Source organism: Neolamprologus brichardi, chromosome 17 (assembly GCF_056152115.1).
Source record: "Neolamprologus brichardi isolate AB-2024 chromosome 17, ASM5615211v1, whole genome shotgun sequence".
NCBI classification, from domain to species: Eukaryota; Metazoa; Chordata; class Actinopteri; order Cichliformes; family Cichlidae; genus Neolamprologus; species Neolamprologus brichardi.
This window is the reverse complement of record NC_142120.1, coordinates 1,670,133-1,692,861: the sequence shown is the minus strand read 5'-3', so window position 1 is coordinate 1,692,861 and position 22,729 is coordinate 1,670,133. Positions and strand designations below refer to the sequence as shown.

Genomic DNA, 22,729 nt, shown 5'->3' with positions numbered 1-22,729 from the left:
CTAATGCAAGATTCTGACTGCAGTAAGGGCTTTTAGACGAGTCGCGCTGCAGTGGTGTAGTAGTTGACTACTGCTGATTCTTTACGAATGCATTGTGAGAACGTTTCCCTTCCTCTGCAGAAGCACGAGCGGCAGGCGCAGCAGCATTACCAGCAGCTGCAGAGGAGGAAGAGGGAGGAGGAGGAGAGGCAAAGGCAGGCGGAGCACATGGCTCGCAGGGAGAGGGAGCGGGACGACAGCAAAGGCGACGTTTCGGGGGATCACCACCACGACAAAGGTCACGGCAGCAAATCACGTTCTGGGGGCGGAGGCGGGAGCGGCGGGTCGGACAAGCCCAAGAGGCCCAGCTCCCTGCTGGCCAATAATAACGTGATGAAGCTGAAGCAGATCATCCCGCTGCAGAGCAAGTTCTCCTCGGGTGGCGCCCGCTCCCCACAGTCACCCACGGGCAGCGAGCCGAAACTGCCCGGCTTCTTGAGCTTCAAATTCCTCAAGTCGCCTGAGAATAAGAGGGAAGGCGCCGCGGCTTCTGCGGCCGCCGGCACCGCATCTGCCAGCGCCACGGCGACAGCGGCGCCGTCATCATCGTCATTATCAGGTAGCAGCTCTCAGGAGCGTTCTCAGTCACCCAATAAAGCCTTCAACCCCGGGAAGTTGTTTAACTTCGGGAAATCCGAGGGAGGGACTTCCACGAACGGAGCTCCGCTGCCCAGGTCGGGAGAGGCGTCATCATCGCAGACGTCGGAAAGACAGCCTTCCCGGTCTGACTTGAATGGCGTTCCAGACGAGATCCCCTCACCCGGAGGGGAAGGCGCAGAGAACGGACATTCGTCAGACTTGGACGCGGCTGGTTTTAAAATCTAGCGCAACTTGTGTTTGGTTCCATCTCACCTGAACAGGTGACGTGTTTACTGTGAGGCCTGACCTGCCCTCTGTGCTTCACAGGTGCAGGAGAAGCTGACGAGGCCAGACTGTTGCTCTGGTTCGCTTTCTTTGCTGCGAGACAAAAAAAAGAAAATAGAGAAAGAAACAAAAAAAACAGGCTTTGTAAGAAAGACGAAAGCCCTTCATGACCGAACACACACACACACACACACACACACACACACACACACAAATATTCAAATTCTTCCTTGTCTGCAATACATAAAGAAATGCATGAGCTGCGTTTCTAATATTTTTACGCCTTTGAAGCAGAGCTTTGTTTCCTGATTTCTTCTGGTCAGAAATTGTAAACATCTCGGTGGCTTCACACCAACAGTCTGTCGTGGAGGGGAGGAGCTCAAGGGAAAAAAGCTTACATGGCGGTACGAACGGATTAGAGATTGTACATCAGATAATTACTGAGTGTTTTTTAGCTGTCACCACACAAGCGATCGTTAGAAATCGTCTCATTTTTAACCTGCGGCGAGTTGTTGGGCCCTTCGCTTTCGTACTGAAGCTGAAGAGTGGAAAAGCAATATGAGTCAGTGTTTTTGTTTATTAAGTGTCAATCATCGCATAAGCCCCTCCTTAACAGTCACCAGCTTTATTTTCAAAGCAGAGGTGAGGTCTGAGCTTTGCAGAACCCGGTTTGCTCCGATAGAAAGCGGCGAGCTTAGTAAGTCGTAAAAATCACAGTATTTTGGAAGAGCGAGCGATGTTCGAGGAAAAGGAGCAGAGATGCCCGTTGCGTGCTGTTCTCCATCCGAGTCCGCAGAGCGCCTTGTAAACACAGATGGTGCCTCATTCCACAAACTCCAGCTAGACAAACGAGCACAGAGTTAAAGACGTAACATTTGCACTAAAGCCCGACGCCCTGCATAGAAACCACCTCGGCACAGAGGGCCCACACCAGCCTGCCTCGTCATTATGCAAAAAATGCATTTCTGGTCATTTCCCCCTTTCACGTGGTGCACGCAGTCGGCAGCAACGAGCTTTCAAAATATTCATGTTTTCTTCTTGAACAGCTGTTTTTATTTGCAGAAGATGGAAATTCCCTTTTTATTAACCAGTGCAGAACTTTTCAGATTATACTGTTAACCCAAGACGTACAGTCCTCTGTAAAGGTTTTAGGCACTAAGATATGTGAGAATATGTCAGTTTAGCTGACAGGAGTTCAGTAAATAGAAAAACCCTACATTAGTGAGAGCTTCATTTGACTACACAGTCGCTCAGTCATTATGACATCTTACCCAGAATCCTTCTCTGCAGTCGGACTGTCTCTCTTCATGCATTTACTGGCTCACTTGATGACATCACCATAAATCGAGCCCCGGCTTGGACAGTCTCGGTCGTTGTGTCCTTGGGCAAGACATTTCACCCGTTGCCTACTGGTGGTGGTCAGAGGGCCCGGTGGCGCCAGTGTCTGGCAGCCTCGCCTCTGTCAGTGCGCCTCAGGGTGGCTGTGGCTACAATGTAGCTGCCATCACCAGTGTGTGAATGTGTGTGTGGATGACAGGTTGCGTAAAGTGCTTTGGGGTCCTTAGGGACTAGTAAAGCGCTATACAAATACAGGCCATTTACCATTTACCATAAAGGTTCTGCAGGGACCAATGCATGTGTTGCAGGACTCCCTTTTCTCACTGAAGATACATTTTAGGTCATCGTCATTTTTCAAAAAGCAGGATGGCATCATGTGATTTACAAAAACATACAAACGTCTCAGAGTGCCTAAAACTTTTTCACAGTCTGTACTTTGCATATTGTTTGCATGATCCATGTATTTTCAATGAGCCCAGCATCTACCCTTAGCTGGTATTTCACTTCTGCAGGGTCTCCAGAAGGTGGCGCCAGTTTATTCACATAAAACGATGGTGTTAAGCCGCTGGTTATTTAGTCACCACAGGCAGCAAAATTAAAGCAGTCAAGTTTATGATGACATGAGACACTGAGAGGATTGAGAGGCCGCCGCACAGTCGAGATACGGAAACATTAACTATGCATTTCCACACGTTCACCTCCGGCGAGGATTTGGGCAATAACACCGCGTTGAAGTTGACGTGTAGTACTAAAGCTCGACACCCACCCAACCTCAAACCCCAACTCCACCGCATCATCCTCACCCAGACTCTATGCATTTTCTTTCCCTTTATGTTTTAGTGTCAGCTCTCTCAGATCGCCTGTTTCCTATTTAAACCTGCATCGGCTTAACAGGTTTTTGTATTCTGTTACAGCTTTAACGTGTTCGTTTTAGAAGTCTGGGCCATTTTTTGCTCACATGCCTGCAGAAGAGACGAAAAATGTTCTTTCCGGAAGGCAAAAAGTTCTTACTGACATTAAATGCAATACCGAAATAGTCTGTGCAGTCATGTTAACATTTTTTAGGAGTATTTGGAAGGTACTGTTCATTATAAATGTAAATCGAGAAGGCCGAGGCTAAGAGAAACGTGACATCATCAGCGTGTGTGATCTGACGACGTAGCTGAGCACAGTCTCATTAAAAACCCTTGATCTTCTCGCAGCATCAGGATTTCAGGGATAAATGACTTCATGGTGCGTCCATCGTTTGAAAAAGTCCCACAGAGAAGCAGAACTGGTGCGCTGAATAGATCCGCCGATGCCGAGCGGAGGTCACTTCCATGTGTGCATTCCCACCTTATTCAGGTAAAGCTGAAGAGCATCACAACAGACATCGGCTTGTTACTTTTTTCGTTTTTGCAGTGAAACATGTTCTGCAACGGAGATCTGTAACGTTTGGAGGAACAGCAGCGTCACGGCGCAGGCATCGCCTGCATCAGGACAGAAGCTCGGACTCTTTATCAGAACAGCTTCTTTGAAAAGTTCGGACGTCGTCTGTCTCGTTTGGAATAAGCAGAAAAGGACTGGATGGACGTATTAATGTTTCTGTGTTTCAGAGTGAACAGCTGAGACTCACCGCAGCTACATTAAAGCCCGAACCTCAAAGATGAGACGTTTTCATGGAAGCCTCACATACACGACATCATACGCTCTTCCAATGTACCACTGTACAAAAAAAGATCTTTTAAAGAAAAATACTGGGAAATGGGATTATTTATTTCTTTTAATTTATTTTGTCATATTTTTGTAAGACCTGAAAAATAGTTAATAAAACTATTTCAAATGCATTCCATGTGTTTTTAAAGTTTTTGAAGTACCACATAAACCAAAAGTGTTTTAATCCAGTTTTATTTCAGCAAAGCTAAAAAGAACATATGTGATCTAACACGTGTGGGGCAAGGCTTCGGGTGGTGTAGAACAGTCTGAGCAGAAGCATAATGAGGTTTTTATACTTGAAATAACAAGACGGGGTATTTACAGTGTAGATATGAAGATGACTGACCGCACCGTCGACCCACAAAACAGGAAAGAGAGGAGGTTACGTCGTGACTCAGCCGGGGAGTGATAAGAACGATTTTTTTAAAGGACAGAAAAGAAAAGCTTTTTTGGGTGTAAGGACACCAATACAAACCGAATCATACAAGGAACAAGGCAGGATGGCAGCTGCACTTTGCTGTGCATGTTTATTGTGCATCTATGGCTGAAAGTATAATACTCTAAACGCAGCAGCCAGCTCTCCATCGAGAAGGGAGGAAAATAATAAACACCAACCAGAGCTGTCACAAAGATGAGACGAGCAGTGACGCTAACCCGGGCCCTGAGCTGGATCCGAGTCTTAAGGCCTCTCGGCTAATACCTTCCACACAAAATACCCCCCCGCCCCCCCAAACACTTTATTTCTGGTCCAGGATTATAACATCCAGCCACTGAAACAGTAACATGCAAGGCAAGATAACATCCACTGGACACTGGGGCTCTTCTCTACTTTATTCTGTAGTCTTTTACAAAAAGGCAGACACAAAGATACTAAATTGGATACGCTACTGTAAGTATTTACACACGTTATGCATTCTTTTCCTTCCCACACGTTACTATAGACATTTCTCTTTAGCGTCTGTGCTGTTGCCAAAGTTGCGCGACTAAAAATGAAATCTCACATTTCTGTATTTTCCTATTAAGACGTAACAGCTCTTTCTTTTTCTTCACATCTTTCGGTGAAAGATCTGCTAAAACTTAAAGAGAGAGAATCCCCTTCTTACTCGCCTCGATCAGCCAGAGGGAGGTGCTAGACGTGACGCTGCTTCTCAGCCACGCCGACAACATTAATCCTACGAGTCCCAGGATAGAACACAGATATTCATATATTCACCATAAAACAAACAAAAGAAGCCACACGTTTAAAAAGGTGGGGGTCCGGAAGAGTCGCTTCTACTTTGTGCTGTTCTTCACAGTGCATTCTTGGTTCTGTCGATTCAAACAGTGTGGAAAAGAAGTCGCAATGCCCCCGTGTGGTTGCAGAGTGGGCAGTGAAACTGAGATGGTGGGCACTGTGGCTGGCAGGAAGCTCATTGCCATTTACAAACAACAACAAAAACATCATAAAATAAAATTAAAACAGTAACAAAATACTCACACGAATCAGAACAGACTGTCCGGGTGACAGAGAGGCTACACGAGTCTTGTACCAGTTACATTTTGAAGAGTAGTGTCTGACATTTTCTGTCCAGTCCGTCTCATCGTAATCCTACGATCCACTCGCCGTCCGCACTCACAGCTCAGCATGCACACAAACATACACATGTGTACTGGCCCACGTGGGGAAGAGCCAACACAATCAAAACACCAGTAATGATTTCGCCTCCACGACTTGAGATCATTTCTACCAACGTTATTTTCATACACTGTAAATGGCGGCTTTGTGAGTGGGAATTTCCCGGAATTCTCTCTGGAGTGACTTAACTTCATGCCAGGAAAGACATCCTGCTATAGTCCAGGAAAAACCAGGAAGTCTGCATGCAGGAGGGATTATCCTAAGGTTTTGCTTATATTGGCTATACCCTATTGATGCAAACACACATGTATACCCACACACACACACACTCGGACGCGCACTTATGAGTCCTCGTTCATCTCTTGGCTATCTGTCCTGGCGATCTTCCTCGGGGGCGCCGGGCTGTCACCCTCAGCTTGTTCCTGTTCCCTTTTCTTTGCTGCGTTCTGTTTGACACACAGGAATCAGCAAAATCAGCCTCGCTCTCTTTCAACACATGTCAGTGACAGAAGCACAGATGAACAGCTGCTTTACAGCACGTGATTATTTGAGACCTAATAAAGACTCCTTACAAAGACTTTTGAATTTCAGGAGTGGGACCGCGGCTCATACTCAGCCCTGCCAATTCCATCACTATATTTCCCTTCCTACATTATACACAGCATTTATTGAGGTTCTTGCATTAGTACCTGTTGCCACTCTTTACTGAGACCTTCCCCAAACTGCAGTTTAAAATCTAAATCTTTATTTCATCTGCCATTCAAGAAATACTGTCAACTCTTAGCTCTAACCCTAATTGAGGATGTGGTCTCTGCCAAATGAGAGAAATGAAAGAACTGCACATGCTCACCTTTTTGTCCCACTGCTGGTGGAGGTAACGCAGGAGAATGTTGGTTTTTTCTGTAACAATGACTGTAAACAAACACAGGCGACATGTTTTACATACAAAACACATTACATAGGGTGCTAGTTTAGCCACCGTTAGTAAGCATTTGAAAACATCACCACAGCAGTTTTACAGTTTCAACTGTACTTACTCTGTTCAGAGGGGTATTCGCGTGTTGGTAGGTACACGGAGGGCCTGCGGTTCTATACGAGAGATCAGAAAGAGGCTGTGAATTTGAGCTGTGCCTTCTAGACATGAACAAACCTTTAAAAAACTGCATCAAGTGATTTTAAAGGCTACTTACAGATGCTTTACAAACTGAATCTGCATGAAACCTGCTGAAGTTGCTCTTGTTGTAGACAGGAAGTCCTTTCAAGAAATCAGCCTGTGGAAAGAAGGTGAGGTGACTGTTAGACTCTGCAGCTCTCATTTCATTTGTCTTTCATCTTCGACTTCATACATCCAAAGATCGCAAGTCTGAAATTATCTGACTTTTAGCAGACAGACTGCTGTAGTTTACTCGTGTCGGCTGACAGCAACAGTGTAAATCATCACCACCGACACGAGTGTAGGTGTGCTCCTCTTAATGCAGATGCTGCTGAGCAGGTGACAGGTCCCTGCAGATGACTGGATACAGCATTCAGGGCGTTACCTCATCTTTCACGACAACAAACCTGCCGCCCTTCGACGTCGCCATTAACCTTCAAAGTGGATGCAATATCGCACAGTGTCTATCAAGAGGTTTCAAATGGGCAGGATAGAGCTGAGCGGCTCAGAGCACAAATCGATGCCGGCTCGGCCTTGAATACCAACAGGAGGAGCAGGTGTGGCTAGCAGCTAGCCGGTAGCCTCGGTTAGCTGGCTTACAATTACTGCATGCCTTATGACACCAGCTATACAGCTTAAACCACAGTAATAAACATGGGGTATGCGAACTACCTTCTCCATGATAGTGGCAGAAACGTCCAACTGCCAAACGCCGACTTGTGGACTTGGTGTGTGTTGTTCTGGTCGTGATGGCCGCGCTAGCTTACAGGCTAGGAAACCGAGACCGCTGTCCTACGTCCTTTTCGAAAGCAGAAATCACCGTCCTCAAACACAAGTTGCTGTTTCCATTTTACTTCCCAGTGACTGTGAAAAAAATGACACTACGCGCATAAAAAAGCCAAGACACCAAAACGCTCAGTACATGAGTTCGCAAAGCTAGTTACACGGGACTTCTTCAGCTAGCATGATGGCACCGACGCTTTTCTAGGCCACGCCCCAAGTAGCGCTTATTGGCTTATTCTTAACCCCACGTGATAGTAGCTTGACCGGACAACCAATTGTTAAAAACAACACAATTTAGCCCCTCCCTAAACCATTGACCAGGCAATCTGCTCTCCCTCATTGAGTTTCATTATGAAAACCATCAGCCGCTATTGATCCGAGATGGAGTCCAAGATTGATGTCATCATGTGGGCGCACGCATCTCCTGCACGCGCCAATGTTTATTAGTGTCTGTAGTAAAACTGAAGGACTATTTAATTCTTTTGACTTTTGTTGCAAGTTTACACCAAGTTGAAAACTTCAGATTGAAAGGTGAGAAATTGAAAACTAGGGATAAAAAAGGGTTTTCATAACACAAAGTCACTCAGGTGTTGTTGGCATTTTAAATCCTTTCAAATCTGAGTGGAAAATTGTTCTTTGTATCATAAGAAATATCTAATTTATGATGGGTGCACAGCAATCACTGAAATCAAAGTTCCACAATATCTTTATTCTTGTCATACAAAATCCCACAACAGTCAAGCAAATGCAATAAACAGATAATAAATATACAAGACTGAGCAACATTAACATTAAGAATATAATGAATTATTTTAAAGACTGCATGTCAGTATGCTGTGTCTACACCCAGACTCTTCTAATTCAATCAATCAGGAATCCATATGAGTAAAGAGGGCAGGAGTATTTACTTTGTCCAGGAGATGAGATTTAAATCACATGATGGTAGGGCCTTAAGAAGCACAGTTGAAGAGTCACAGTATTGTACTCTTTATCTTAAACAGTGCTCTTGCGTAACATCATAGACTTTAAAGGAGATGTAAATTATTACCGTGCGTGAGTGGATTTGCCAGTCCGTCCGGTTTCTCGTGGATTGCTGGGTCTTGGTTTCTGTATGTTCTCCCACCTCGCTGTCACCTGCCTCCTTGGACTCCTTACAAGTAGTTACATAGCAACAACAGCCATGGCAACTTACACAGCAGCTCTGTATAATGTAAAAGGACAAAAAAATAAAATAAAATAAAAATAAAATAAAACATAAAAAAAATGCAAAGATGGAGAGAATATTATTTGTATGACATCTGTTTTCACTGTAACTTAAGAAGATTTGTGCAAGAAAAAAGACAAAGAAAAATATCTGGATTTAGATGCTTCTGGATAACAGGGACACTTAAATTATAACTGACTGAGTGGCTTAGTTACATAGCAACAGCAGCCACGGGGCAGCCACGCTGGAGGATAAATGCTAAGTAGATGGAGAGAGTATTCAGATTCACAAACTAAGGTATTTAAGCTCTTTTACTGTTTTCTTGAAGGATCACTGTATAAATGAGACTGAATTGAATTTAACTGAACTGAATGTTCTGTGCTAATGACTTCTCATTAACTGGAGGGGTCATTTGAAATGGTAAAATAGCCTGTATTTGTATAGCGCTTTACTTTGTCCCTAAGGACCCCAAAGCGCCTTACACTACATTCAGTCACCCACACATTCACACTCACATTCACACACTGGTGATGGCAGCTACATTGTAGCCACAGCTGCCCTGGGGCGCACTGACAGAGGCGAGGCTGCCGGACACTGGCGCCACCGGGCCAGTAGGTTGCCTACAGGTGGTGGTCAGAGGGCACCGTTGCGGGTGAAGTGTCTTGCCCAAGGACACAACGACCGAGACTGCCCGGGGCTCGAACCGGCAACCTTCCGCTTACAAGACAAACTGCAAACTCTTGAGCCACGATCGTCCCTGTCATTGATATTCAAACCAAGACACTTTCAGAATTTGACCTTTCAAGTTAACCAGTGTAAAATCTAGCTGGCAAAATGCTTGGTGAGAGTTATTTAAAAGTGAGGTGAAGGAAGTGTTATTAGAAGTGAATGAAAGAATTCATGGTTTTGTTGAGCAAGGCTGTCTAAGAAATTGACCACATTCGAAGGGAAACTGTGGCTCAGCTAATTTGCTTTCCTGATCAACAAAAGAAGAGAGAGAGACAAAGGAGTGTGGCAGAGAGAGGGGGGGGGGGGGGGGGGGGAGAGAGAGAGAGAGAGAAGCAGACAAGATGCAAGAAAAACAAAGAGGAAGCGGTGAGGAAAGGTGGCAAGGAAGAATGGACTGAGTGTTTGTCTTAAAGTGTGCCAGTGGGTGTGCCCCCCCCCCTCTCTCTCTCTCACACACACACACACACACACACACACACACACACACACACACACACACACACACACACACAGGAACACCTCATGCCCTTAAATGTTTGTCAACCAACAAGATTTTTAATGTTAATTGTTCAAACATTTATGCTTATAATAACTTTTTATTTTATTTTAGAAAGGCTGCGGGTATCGTTGCCCCCCCACCGACACACACACCTTTCTTTAAGTTTCTTTTTCTTTGCTTTTTAAATTGATTTAAATGTTAATCAGTTTTACTTCACTGGCACTTTTCCCGCCGGACAAACAGGTTTCTCTCCAATCGTCTACTGCAGTCTCCCCTTACATAGCAGCAGGGGACAAGTGTTCACTCCCACTAACAGCACCGGGAGCCAACGGTGTTTGTAAGCCGATCAGCTATCGATGGATTAAAAGCATCCGCGGAGCTCCGGTGGGTTTCCGAGCGCACGCGCAGATATTTCAGCGTGGACGTGGAGTTTCTGGAGCGCGCAGATATGTGGATCTACCTGTGACCCACAAAGAGATGCGCTGTCAGTCGGTCGACACTGGCCGCCATGTGGAGGCTACCGACAGGGCAACAAAATCCAGATAAATTAGATTACTGGATTGACCGCAACAGATTATAGTTCTCCTACTTCCCCGATGCTTGACGAGAAAACAATCTGAAAAATTAGACGGAATTTGAGGGAAAGGTAAGCCTTCTGATTTAATTAGTGTGTTTATCCCATTTTTTTCTGCGGACTGTAAATATTCAGATTATAAAGTAGTTTAAGGATTTCTGGCAGGAGGCAAGACGAAGGTCGCTATGTACAGGTGAGCTCCGTCATTGAAGACGCACCGGTCATCCGGTGTAAATAACGAAAAGGATTTTATTTGACATTCTAGTGTACACTGAAAAGAGAAACCTTCTGGCACTTGCTTCACCTGATGCATCAGACAGTGAGCAGTCTATTCAAAGAGCTTTGATTGTGTTTAGTGAATGGATGGGACCAGCAGCTTTAAATACCAGGTACAAGACTCCTATTATTATTAGTAGTAGTAGAAGAAGAAGACCACCACCCAAATCATTAGAGATGGATTTTCGTTGTTGTTTTGCTTAAATTATTTTTAATGATCACTTTGATGAATTTGTAGTTACAACAAACTGGTTATAAAAATGTATAACTTACTAACATAACACATTTCAAAGCTTCAGTCCACATGTGATAGTTGTGTCAAACATGTGAGCAAATGCTATGGATCTTTAATGGTGCAGCACAACAATACACTTGATTAAATAAAGAAGTGTGAGACTAGCAACAGTGAAGCTAATGCAGTTGTTTTAAATCCGAATTAAAGTCTCTACTTGTTTGTCTGGGCACCAGTCCTGCTGTGATTGTGTCTAACCTGCATGCAATGTTATATAACAGCCAGTCACAGTCTCTGACCCCAGGGCCCGAGCAGGAACTTTAGCAAGAAGCAAACTCACTAATAGGGACGACTTTAATCAGGTGATATTTAAACAGTGTTGGGAAGGTTACTTTTAAAATGTATCCCATTACAGATTACAGAATACATGCCCCAAAATGTATTCTGTAACGTATTCCGTTACGTTACTCAATGAGAGTAACGTATTCTGAATACTTTGGATTACTTAATATATTATCATGCTGTTTACAACTACATGAATGTACTATTGCTGTGATTTATTACTGTTACTGAAGGTCCGCGGCTCCGAACCGTAGTAAAGGGACCTCTGGCTAATACGGTGGGTTCTGTGTCGGCTCGTAGCTGAAAACTAGCTTTACTTTGTTGTCTGGGTCAACTTTGCTAGCAGAGACAGAGAGAGGCGTTGAAAGGCTGCTCCAACGGAACTTATTGTTTCAGAGGAAAACACGAACACGGTGTACAGTCGAGTCTTAATAGCTTACTTACAACTGGGCTCGTCAGGCGCTCTTCTTGGCTGCAGTGGTTATTATTATATTTACATGCTTCCAGCTCCCGTTTCTGCTCGATGACAGCTCGTACTTTTCCTTTTTCTCCCTCCCTCGCTCACAGACACATAACGGGTATGGCAGTCCATTCTCCCTGCAGCACGGACTACAGTGCCCATGATGCTACATTCTTTAGAGCTATACCTGTAGCATTCTGCCTGTTAGCTTAGCACAACAACAACAAAAAGCCCTCTCTCACCCAGGAAACACGCAGAGAGAGAGCGGCACCCTGTAACCATGACAACCGTAACGCTGCCGCCTGGAACAACAGAACGTAGCTGTCAAACAAAACCCAAACAGTCCTGACCCGCCACAATATGAAACAGGGAAGTACCGCCGTGTAATCCATTTATTTCAACAAAGTAACTGTATTCTAAATACCACCTTTTTAAACGGTAACTGTAACGGAATACAGTTACTCATATTTTGTATTTTAAATACGTAACGGCGGTACATGTATTCCGTTACTCCCCAACACTGCTTGCGGCCCACGTCACTTGAGGCGTGAAGAAACATAATGCAATTTGAAGGGACTTTTTTTGTTTGGGAGGATTTGTTTGTTGTTGAGTTGATGCTAAAATAAGTTCTTTAAAAAGCCAAAAACGATTCAATATGAAGGCAACATGAGCAGAGAGCACAAACATGCTGAGGGATCGGCTGTCTGCTGTCACAGACTCATGTGTGCACCTATGTCTGCATTCTGATTTAGTTCAATACAAACAAAACAATAGCAGAAGTGCTGCCATGTGTGAAAGAGAGAACGAGTGTCATTATTTAGTATTTCAATCAAAGGCTTCAGTTACTTATGAGTTTGCAGTTTTGTCTTGTTATACAATATTTGAAATGTCAATTCTGGTGAGGGGGATGAGGGGGGATCGGACTATGTCACAGGGGGCGTGGTAGATGGATAAATGTTTATTTTTTATGTTTTTATGATCCAGCCTCGCCAGTATTTTATACAAATGGAACAGGAAATAAAATGCGTCACTCCTTCTGCCTGATCAAAATGATGCCTTTTGTTGTGAGATGAATGGGCGACCCTCACTTATGTGAAAATGCCGCTCTCAGCCTCTTCCTGTCAGTAAAGGCAGCACCGCACTGTTATTTGGAGAGCGGATGTGCCAGTATAAGCAGAAAGGGCTAAAAGGGCCAGCCAAGCAGGAATATTGTTTTACGTTGTGCTTATAATCCCCACATGAAAACAGGAGCTGATGTAAAGTTGAGAGAAAAACGCAGCAGTTCACACAAAGTATAAAACTGTCTCTGCACAGTGCCGTAGTTTCCTGTTTTTATCCAGAGACAGATTGTGCTCTGTGGACTTAAACAGAGAGACTGAGAGTATAATCCTTTCTAGTAGGGAGGAAGGTAGGATAATGCAGCCAGCAGAGACGCTTGCAGACCCTGCATGGCTGCTGTGCTGTTGCCATAGCAGATAATCAACCAACAACTGATACTGCAGGAGGACCTGTGTAATGCACAGCGACACCTTTTGGGGCTATTTAGTTACAAAATTGTTGCAGAAGTTTCAAAAGAAGGAGGAAGTAGAAAGGTGGTTGTATTGGAATTGAAGAATATGATATACAGTAGAAGAAGAAGGAGAGCATGTTGTCTATATAAGCTTAATTTACACCAAAGTAACACTCTGGCTTTTCTTTATTCGTGAATATCCTTCAATAATCTCTGAGCAACGCTTCAAAAAAGCACCTTTAATCACCGATGGGTTGTTGTGTGGTTTTAGCCAGTAGCACTGCTGCGTGTTGCTCCTGCAGAGCGATCACATGGTGGACAGCTTTAACTCAGGGAGCTATTACCATCCGTTCATGTCTATTAATACCACGAAAGGCCGTGCTGAGTAAAGATGGTGATCAGTTACGTCTGACAGAAAGCAGCGAGGCTTTAAGTTGTAAACAGATGCCGGGTTGTAAAGGCGCCTGAACTTGTTTATTTCTCTGAATGGTACATTTAAGCTTCCCAGATAGTCAGTTGATGTAGAGAAGTCTTAAATGACATGCGGCATATATTTAGTTAATATTTGCTATTTAACTCTGCTGTTTCTCCAAATGCATGTATGCATGTATGCATGTGTACTGTGTCTTCATCTCCTCATATTCATCTTCCTGAGCGAATTTCTAATGACATGAGCAGAGAATCATTTTTCCAGTTTTGTGTTCTTATTCTAGCTTAACTAGAGAGCTTGCTTGTATGATAAAGGTTCACATTGCTGCCTGTCTGCATCTCTTCAATGACCCTCTTCGCTTGTGTTTCTTATGTGTGTTTTTATGTGACTGTATTCCCTGCAGACTGGCAGCCATGCTGACCAGCTTTCTGGAAGGTCTGCTCTGCTGCTTCACCTCAAAGCCGACCAATATTGTGGTTCCTGTAGAAACCTCAGAACCTGCTGATGGCTACGAGTTTGTGGAGGTGAAACCGGGCCGCATTCTGCGAGTTCGGCATATCATCCCCGACAGGCCGGTGGTGGAGGAGCCCACCGGGCCTGGTGGGAGTGTGAGCTGCAAACGAAAAATCACAGTTTACCGTAACGGACAGCTGTTCATTGAGAACTTGGGTGACAGGGCGAGCGCAGAGCTGAAAAGCTGCCAGAATGGAGAGACAGAACCCAACAGCACCATGGAGGTAGAACTGACGGACTGTGGTAAGTCGTCGCCGCCCGTCAGCATTCCTGAGGCGAGATCAGACTCTCTCACGGCTGGAAACAACGGCGCATCGGACACAGCAGCAGCAGCAGCAGGCGAGGCACCTGCTGCTGAACAGACTGACCAATCTCAGCAACCCAGGAAGCGCAGGCGGAAGCCCAAGCGCACTGTGGTGATCGACTGTGAAAGGAAGATATCAGCCTGTAAAGGGACACATCCAGATGTGGCGTTGTTCTTCATTCACGGGGTCGGAGGTTCGCTGGATATCTGGGGAAGCCAGCTGGACTTCTTTTCTCGGCTGGGCTACGAAGTGATCGCCCCGGACCTGGCAGGACACGGAGCCAGCTCAGCACCGCAGATTCCTGCAGCGTACACGTTCTATGCGCTGGCTGAGGATATGAGAATCATCTTCAAGAGATACGCTCGGAAGAGGAATATCCTCATAGGACACTCTTATGGGTGAGTCCCAGATCACAGCGTTCAAACAGAACACGGTCCAGAGGTCATCCAGAAGTGTTCAGGAAACCTCAGCGCCGCTTTGTTTCAGTCATTTGTCAGGCAAAGATCTGAGATCTTACTGGAGGTTCTTAAATATAAGAATTTACTCTGCAGTTTCATGTCAGTTAATATTCAACATATTTAGATTTCATGAAGTTAGTCAGATAAAACAAGAATTTTACCATACCATACCATACCATACCATAACATAACATACCGTACCATACCATACTATTCCATACCATACCATAACATACTGTACCATACCCAGTGTTGGGAAGGTTACTTTTAAAATGTATCCCATTACAGAATACATGCCCCAAAATGTATTCTGTAACGTATTCCGTTACGTTACTCAATGAGAGTAACGTATTCTGAATACTTTGGATTACTTAATATATTATCATGCTGTTTACAACTACATGAATGTACTATTGCTGTGATTTATTACTGTTACTGAAGGTCCGCGGCTCCGAACCGTAGTAAAGGGAACCTCTGACTAATACGGTGGGTTCTGTGTCGGGCTCGTAGCTGAAAACTAGCTTTACTTTGTTGTCTGGGTCAACTTTGCTAGCAGAGACAGAGAGAGGCGTTGAAAAGCTGCTCCAACGAACTTATTGTTTTCGGAGGAAAACACGAACACGGTGTACAGTCGAGTCTTAATAGCTTACTTACAGCTGGGCTCGTCAGGCACTCTTCTTGGCTGCAGTGGTTATTATTATATTTACATGCTTCCAGCTCCCGTTTTTGCTCGATGACAGCTCGTACTTTTCCTTTTTCTCCCTCCCTCGCTCACAGACACATAACGGGTATGGCAGTCCATTCTCCCTGCAGCACGGACTACACTGCCCATGATGCTACATTCTTTAGAGCTATACCTGTAGCATTCTGCCTGTTAGCTTAGCACAACAACAACAACAGGCGCTCTCTCACCCAGGAAACACGCAGAGAGAGAGCGTCACCCTGTAACCATGGCAACCGTAACGCTGCCGCCTGGAACAACAGAACGTAGCTGTCAAACAAAACCCAAACAGTCCTGACCCGCCACAATATGAAACAGGGAAGTACCGCCGTGTAATCCATTTATTTAAACAAAGTAACTGTATTCTAAATACCACCTTTTTAAACGGTAACTGTAACGGAATACAGTTACTCATATTTTGTATTTTAAATACGTAACGGCGGTACATGTATTCCGTTACTCCCCAACACTGACCATACCATACTATACCATACTATACCATACCATACTGTACCATACCATACCATACCATACTATACCATACTATACCATACCATACCATACCATACCATACCATACTATACCATACCATACTATACCATACCATACCATACCATACCATACCATACTGTACCATACCATACCATACCATACTGTACCATACCATACCATACCATACTATACCATACTATACCATACCATACTATACCATACCATACCGTACCATACTATACCAACTTCAAGCACTTTAACAGTCACAGCCGTTATAAAGTGATACACAAAAATGATTAAATACATTAAAAACAATTTAAAAAAGTACAAAAATAACACCAATTAAGCTACAATAAAAACAAATACACTGGTTCAAAGACCACGGGGGATGAATAATTAAAAATGTTCAAAACTAATTCTAAAAATAGGTTTTTTTAGACACGTCATAATAAGCTATGGAAAATAAGGTTGCCAGTAAACAAAAGGTTCAGCAACATACAGTGGGACATGCTATACAGTAACAAAAGATATGTTAAGAAGAACTGTTAAACTTCTATAATTAGAGCTATAATTAAAACCACAAGTGTAAATTATACAGCATAGACATTTAGTATGTGAATAACATATATATTTAATTTCAAAGGGACTTTCTAGTCTAACTAAATAAATGATTCTTTGCCCTCATAAGCATGAAATAATAACTTTGAGTAAAATACAGCAGAATAAATGGTAAACAGACTGGTTCTTATAAAGTGCTTTTCTACTCTACTCAGCACTCAGGTAGCTTTATACAACTTGCATGATTCATCCAAGCACTTTTTTCTATGCATATGTGCTTTCTGACTAACAATTACACTGATGGATGCATCAGAGAGCAACTTTAATTCATTTTTATTTCTACAGCACCAAATCACAACAACAGTTGCCTCAAGGTGCTTTATATTGTACAGCAGATCGTACAATAATACATACAGAGAAAAACCCAACAATCATATGACCCCCTATGAGCACTTTGGCAACAGCGGGAAGGAAAAACTCCCTTTTAACAGGAAGAAACCTCCAGCAGAACCAGGCTCAGGGAGGGGCGGGGCCATCTGCTGTGATTGGTTGGGGTTAGGGACTAACTTGGGTTTAGAATCTTTCCCAAGGATATTTGGCACCACCCACGAACCGCCAGCCTTCAGTTAGTATGTATGACTCTGCCTCCTAAATAAAGCCACCTGTAAACTGAATCTATGCCCATCCAGTGAACTTCTTTTGACCAGATTCTAATAAGTGTGTTTTGCATTGTATGTAACAAAAATCCTGTAATTTCCTGCAAACAAATGACTTGAAGTCGGCATTTTGTGCATAAATACTTTTTTGAGTGTAGTGAATATAAATAATGCTAAATTTTATTCTGTCTGTATCTCTGTATTATTTAGCTGGGTCTTATGCTACACTAACTTCCTTTCACTTCCTGTATAGCCATTAAAATCGGTGTTATTGCTGTTAACTGTGATAATTATTGCTCAGTTTCTTACACACTATATTTAATCCAGACTTTAAAGACGTGCTGACTTGTGAAAATGTGAGCAAGTGAAAAAGTGACGCACAATATTTGGACTCACACATAAAAAAAGGCCAATTCTGAACAGTTGATTTCAAAGATGACTACCACAGCATCATTACCTTTTGTTTCAGTCTGTCCTGTAACTGGCCTTTTGTTCTTTTTGTCTAGGGTGTCGTTCTGCACCTTCCTGGCTCATGAATATCCAGAACAAATTCACAAGATGGTGATGATCAACGGCGGCGGTCCCACAGCTCTGGAGCCCAGCCTCTGCTCCATCTTCAACCTGCCCACCTGTGTGCTTCACTGCCTCTCCCCGCTGCTCGCCTGGTGCTTTCTCAAGTAAGACAGCGAAACTGAAAGATCCTCCAAGGAAGGAGGCACGACTCAGTTTGTTTTCTGTTTCTCTAAACAGCTGAAGTTCAGGTTTGTAGCCTCCTAAACATAAATGCTTTAACGCAAGCACATTTATTTACACATTTTGCAGAAAGAGTGTAAGTAAGAGAGTTTGACAAAGAAATAAAAGTTGTGCAGGCAGTAAAACGTAATTTTTTCTTTGGTATAAATGTCGTCTACTCTGCAGGGCGGGCTTCGCTCGGCAGGGCGCCAGGGAGAAGCAGTTGCTGAAAGAGAACAATGCCTTCAATGTGTCGTCTTTTGTGCTGCGTGCCATGATGAGCGGGCAGTACTGGCCTGAGGGGGACGAGGTCTACCACGCTGAGCTGACAGTGCCCGTCCTGCTGGTGCATGGCATGCATGACAAATTTGTCCCTGTTGAAGAGGACCAACGAATGGCAGAAGTAAGTGGGGGGGGGGGGGGGGGGGGGGGGGGTCTCACACTTCCTAACGAAGCTATTGTTATTATAAATAACACATTGTGGACTGAAAACATCACTCTGTGGTGAAAAGGATAAGAAATGTGTCCCAGTTTGGAAAGAAGAAAATCCAGTTAAAAATCTTCATTAAAGCAGACGTTCAGCTTTATTTATACAGCAACGAAGCACAACAACAGCTGCCTCAATGTGCTTTATACTGTAAGGTAGCCAATGAGCAAGCGCTACGGTGACAGTAGGAAGGAAAAACTCCTTTTAACAGGAAGAAACCTCAGAACCAGGCTGAGGGAGGGGCGGGGCCATCTGCTGCAACCAGCTGGGGTGATTGGAGGAAGACGGGACAAAGACGTGGAAGAGCGTCATAATTTCATAACTATGTAATATAAGATAAAGCACCTGTTGGAGGAATCATCACCTTGCTTTGTGTTTCAAGTTGAACTCTCCGGTGAACATTAGATCATCTTTCAGCCTGGTTCTTCTCTCTGATGAAAATAGCTGCTCTGCACGCAGCGATGAAATTAGCTTAGGAAACAGATCGTTCCCTCAGGGGTCGGTAATCGAAGCAAAACTAGAAATATAATTCTCAGGTGACCAGAAAAACAACCGAATCAGTGCTTTGCTAAACGAGCAGCAGTTTGCAAACAAATTCACCGTAACAAGCTGAAATATGAAATCAGGTCAGATATCAGTTTACAGCATCCATGTTTAAAAAAATCAGCTGCTTTAACAAATTCTCAGGTAAACAGCAGCCAAAATGAACTTTAGTGGCTGATTCATGAGAAGAGACACAGAAATTCATTTAAATGCCAAATTGTGTCCTTCTGTGAACTTACACACATAGTGTGGTTGTTTTCCGCCCAATAAAAAGGACCAAAAAGTTTTGTTTGGATTAACACTTTGACTCTGATTCATTCATTTGAACTGTAGTTTGTTATTTGCAGCAATATCATTCAGAAAGTGTTAAGCTGGTGATGAGTCTAACCTTTATTCTTATCAGATACTTCTAATGGCGTTCCTGAAGGTCTTGGAGGACGGCAGTCACATGGTCATGATGGAGTGTCCGGATCCCGTTAATACGCTCCTGCACGAGTTCTTCCTCTGGGAACCGCCGACCCTCCCAGCGCCAAAGAAAGAGTCCAAAACCCGTCCAGAGACCGCTAAAGCTCGAACTGATAACACTCAGGCGATAGCCGAGCCCAGCAAGGCCCGGCCTGCGACTGCTAAACAAGCCTAACGAAGCGGCAGCGGGTTCACATCGGAGCTGAAACACTGGTTGTTACAGTGAATCGAGGTCGGCCAGTCGGTGCATCACGAGCATCCAAGTGCATCTGGTGCAAGCTGTTAAACCTGATGATGAGCCAGTTAACTGGTCCTGCTGGAGGCGAGCACTCTGCAGAGGTCACTGATTCCAAATAAACTCCCGCCATGTAACACACGGCAGCGAGGACGCGTTTGTGCCTTGAACTGATGCGTTACAGTGACGGTACCTGGATCGGAGAAGCACAAATGGAAACAGCTGCCAAGTGGGAACGATGATAAACTGGGACACGAACATGTGGCTCCTGGTTGAGTCTCAGCTGTAATTCACAGCTGAGACTCAACCTTGTGAAGTGTAGCTGGATAGTCAGTCATTTTTTTATTCCTCATAAGTATTGCAAACCTTACCTGTTGTAAAGGTAAGCATGTGAAAATAACACAATGCCATACACGAAATAACAAATTGGGAAGATGTTTTTTGATGAAAAACAAAGACCTCCGTCCATCGGCCTTTTTCTTCTCTCTCTGCACTGATGCATGAAGCTCAGTGTAGCTATGAAAGCAGCTGCTTCTGGTATTTAATAGAAATGCATTAATGGGGGTTTAAGGGGGGGAAGTGAAAGTAAGTTTGCTACTTCTGAGACATCAAGAAAATGATGTTCGATCGAGTGTGCGCTGCTAAACTTAGCAATAACTGCAGGTCATCACTGAGTCGTACATTTACAGGAACAGCACAATCGCATGTATGCAGCGAGGCGTTAATGCAGCAGGAAACAAAGCATGTCGAGCAGTGCAGCAGAGGACACGTCCAAGCTGAACACCACAAAGTCTTTGCAGACATTATTGTGTAGTGCTGCTCCGTGTCGGTGCTGTAGCACCTCTGAGGTTTCATTCCTCACTAAAACTGACTGAGAGTCACCGACAAACAGCTTCTACGTGTCCTTTATTACACTGTGTTGTGTTGTTGTGTCTGCTGAACGCACACAAAAGAGTTTAGCTTGGAAACGTGTTACTGTGCAGTGCACTGACTGTAGCGTTTGAGTCCTTCGTAGTTTAATGTGGACGTCTGTGACTCCACAGCGTAAACAATCAACACTACGAAGCCATTAAATCCTCTGTGACTGTAAAGGTTCGTTAGTGGATTTAAACTCTTGACATTTGCTGCGTTCACAAACCCTCACAGGGCCTCAGTCAGCTGTACAGCGCACAGATCTCACCCTTTTCTTTCTTTTCAAACATATTTGATTTTTTAAATTCGTAGGACAGACTTTTTATACTTTTGACTTCAGGTTAGGATGAATGTTTCTGAGATTCAAAGCAAGAAATGTTGCTTTTGATTCAAATAGAAGGAAACTGTCTGCTTTGTGTCTTGTGTGTCTTAAATTTTGTAACTGTTGGCCTTTGTCAATGAAAAACGTGATAAATTATTTACATGATCACAGTAAATGTGAATTTTCAAAAAAAATAAAAGATAAATCTTCAGTTTTTTCTACATTTGGAGCAGCTGCCATTTTAATCTTCTTCAGAAACAACCTTCTTTACAGTTATATTGTTGCACACAAACAAACATAGAAGCGAATTAGCACTGGGATTCACAGCGTCCCCCCCACACGTGCTCGAGGATTAAAGTGCTGACATCTGTGTGAGTACTCACAAAGCTTCCACAGGTACAAACAATAATCTAAACTGTAAAATATTGATATTTCTCACATGGTCCCTTCAAAGTTGAGACTAAATCTGGATAAAACAAAAGTAAAGACATAAAAACTGCTTCTAAGGTGAGACTGAAAGAAGGACTTAAGAGAATTTTAAGCAGAGAGGAAACAGAATATTCATAGTTCATATTATTCACTTAAATCAGAATCATCCATTTAAGCAAAGCTCAGGTTATGCAAGACAGCCAATAAAAACAAGCCCAGCGGTTCTCACGGCAACACATTAAATAAATGTAAGCAAACTATAAATGTCAACAGTGAGCAAAGTTTCTAAATGTTTAAGGCAGAATGAATAAATGGTAAATGGCCTGTATTTGTATAGTACTTTACACACTCAGTCACACACTGGTGAATGAATAACATCCTATTTATTGAAATGAGATATTTCTATTTATGCGTTTTAAAGACATTTAATTATATGACTGAGTCTATTTTTTTTGCACTGTCAGTTTTCTATTGAGTTTTTTCCCATCTTTTGAAACAATCACACACTTAGCAACGACTTTTGATGAAGCTCGAGGTTTTGGTTTCTGGCTCAGAGCCGCCCTGAGACGAGCTGAGACGTGTTATTAGTGTGTTAAATAATTACCAGTGTTGGGGAGTAACGGAATACATGTGCCGCCGTTACGTATTTAAAATACAAAATATGAGTAACTGTATTCCGTTACAGTTACCGTTTAAAAAGGTGGTATTTAGAATACAGTTACTTTGTTGAAATAAATGGATTACACGGCGGTACTTCCCTGTTTCATATTGTGGCGGGTCAGGACTGTTTGGGTTTTGTTTGACAGCTACGTTCTGTTGTTCCAGGCGGCAGCGTTACGGTTGCCATGGTTACAGGGTGACGCTCTCTCTCTGCGTGTTTCCTGGGTGAGAGAGCGCCTGTTGTTGTTGTTGTGCTAAGCTAACAGGCAGAATGCTACAGGTATAGCTCTAAAGAATGTAGCATCATGGGCAGTGTAGTCCGTGCTGCAGGGAGAATGGACTGCCATACACGTTATGTGACACAGAACCCACCGTATTAGCCAGAGGTCCTTTACTACGGTTCGGAGCCGCGGACCTTCAGTAACAGTAATAAATCACAGCAATAGTACATTCATGTAGTTGTAAACAGCATGATAATATATTAAGTAATCCAAAGTA

The 22,729-nt window shown here is 43.6% G+C and overlaps 3 protein-coding genes across 5 annotated transcripts in view; 2 read left to right on the top strand and 1 right to left on the bottom strand.

Moving 5' to 3' along the window:
• The window catches only part of ano8b (anoctamin 8b), a 40,097-nt gene extending 36,011 nt beyond the window's left edge, over positions 1-4,086 (top strand). For both annotated transcript variants that reach the window (XM_087830762.1, XM_087830760.1), the window contains one exon: positions 121-4,086. In XM_087830762.1, coding sequence (XP_087686888.1) covers positions 121-864 — 744 coding nt within the window. In that variant the 3' untranslated portion in view covers positions 865-4,086. The remainder of the gene's footprint in view (positions 1-120) is intronic.
• A 660-nt stretch (positions 4,087-4,746) lies between these two features.
• Positions 4,747-7,688, bottom strand: dda1 (DET1 and DDB1 associated 1). Its single transcript, XM_006799727.3, has 5 exons — positions 7,377-7,688; positions 6,742-6,822; positions 6,589-6,640; positions 6,402-6,463; positions 4,747-5,997 (listed from the first exon to the last, which is right to left on the bottom strand). Exons 1-5 carry the CDS (start codon positions 7,383-7,385, stop codon positions 5,893-5,895), a joined length of 309 nt encoding a protein of 102 aa, XP_006799790.1. The 5' UTR covers positions 7,386-7,688; the 3' UTR covers positions 4,747-5,892.
• A 1,230-nt stretch (positions 7,689-8,918) lies between these two features.
• Positions 8,919-21,295, top strand: abhd8b (abhydrolase domain containing 8b). 2 transcript variants are annotated; one of them, XM_006799729.2, is made up of 5 exons: positions 8,919-8,988; positions 14,147-14,959; positions 17,953-18,123; positions 18,365-18,581; positions 19,612-21,295. In XM_006799729.2, the coding sequence occupies exons 2-5, from the start codon at positions 14,157-14,159 to the stop codon at positions 19,846-19,848; spliced, it is 1,428 nt and encodes a 475-aa protein (XP_006799792.1). In that variant the 5' UTR covers positions 8,919-8,988; positions 14,147-14,156; the 3' UTR covers positions 19,849-21,295. The 2 variants fall into 2 exon arrangements, with proteins under 2 accessions (XP_006799792.1, XP_006799791.2); XM_006799728.2 differs by lacking the exon at positions 8,919-8,988 and having other exon boundaries at positions 13,998-14,959.
• Positions 21,296-22,729: the final 1,434 nt, after the last annotated feature.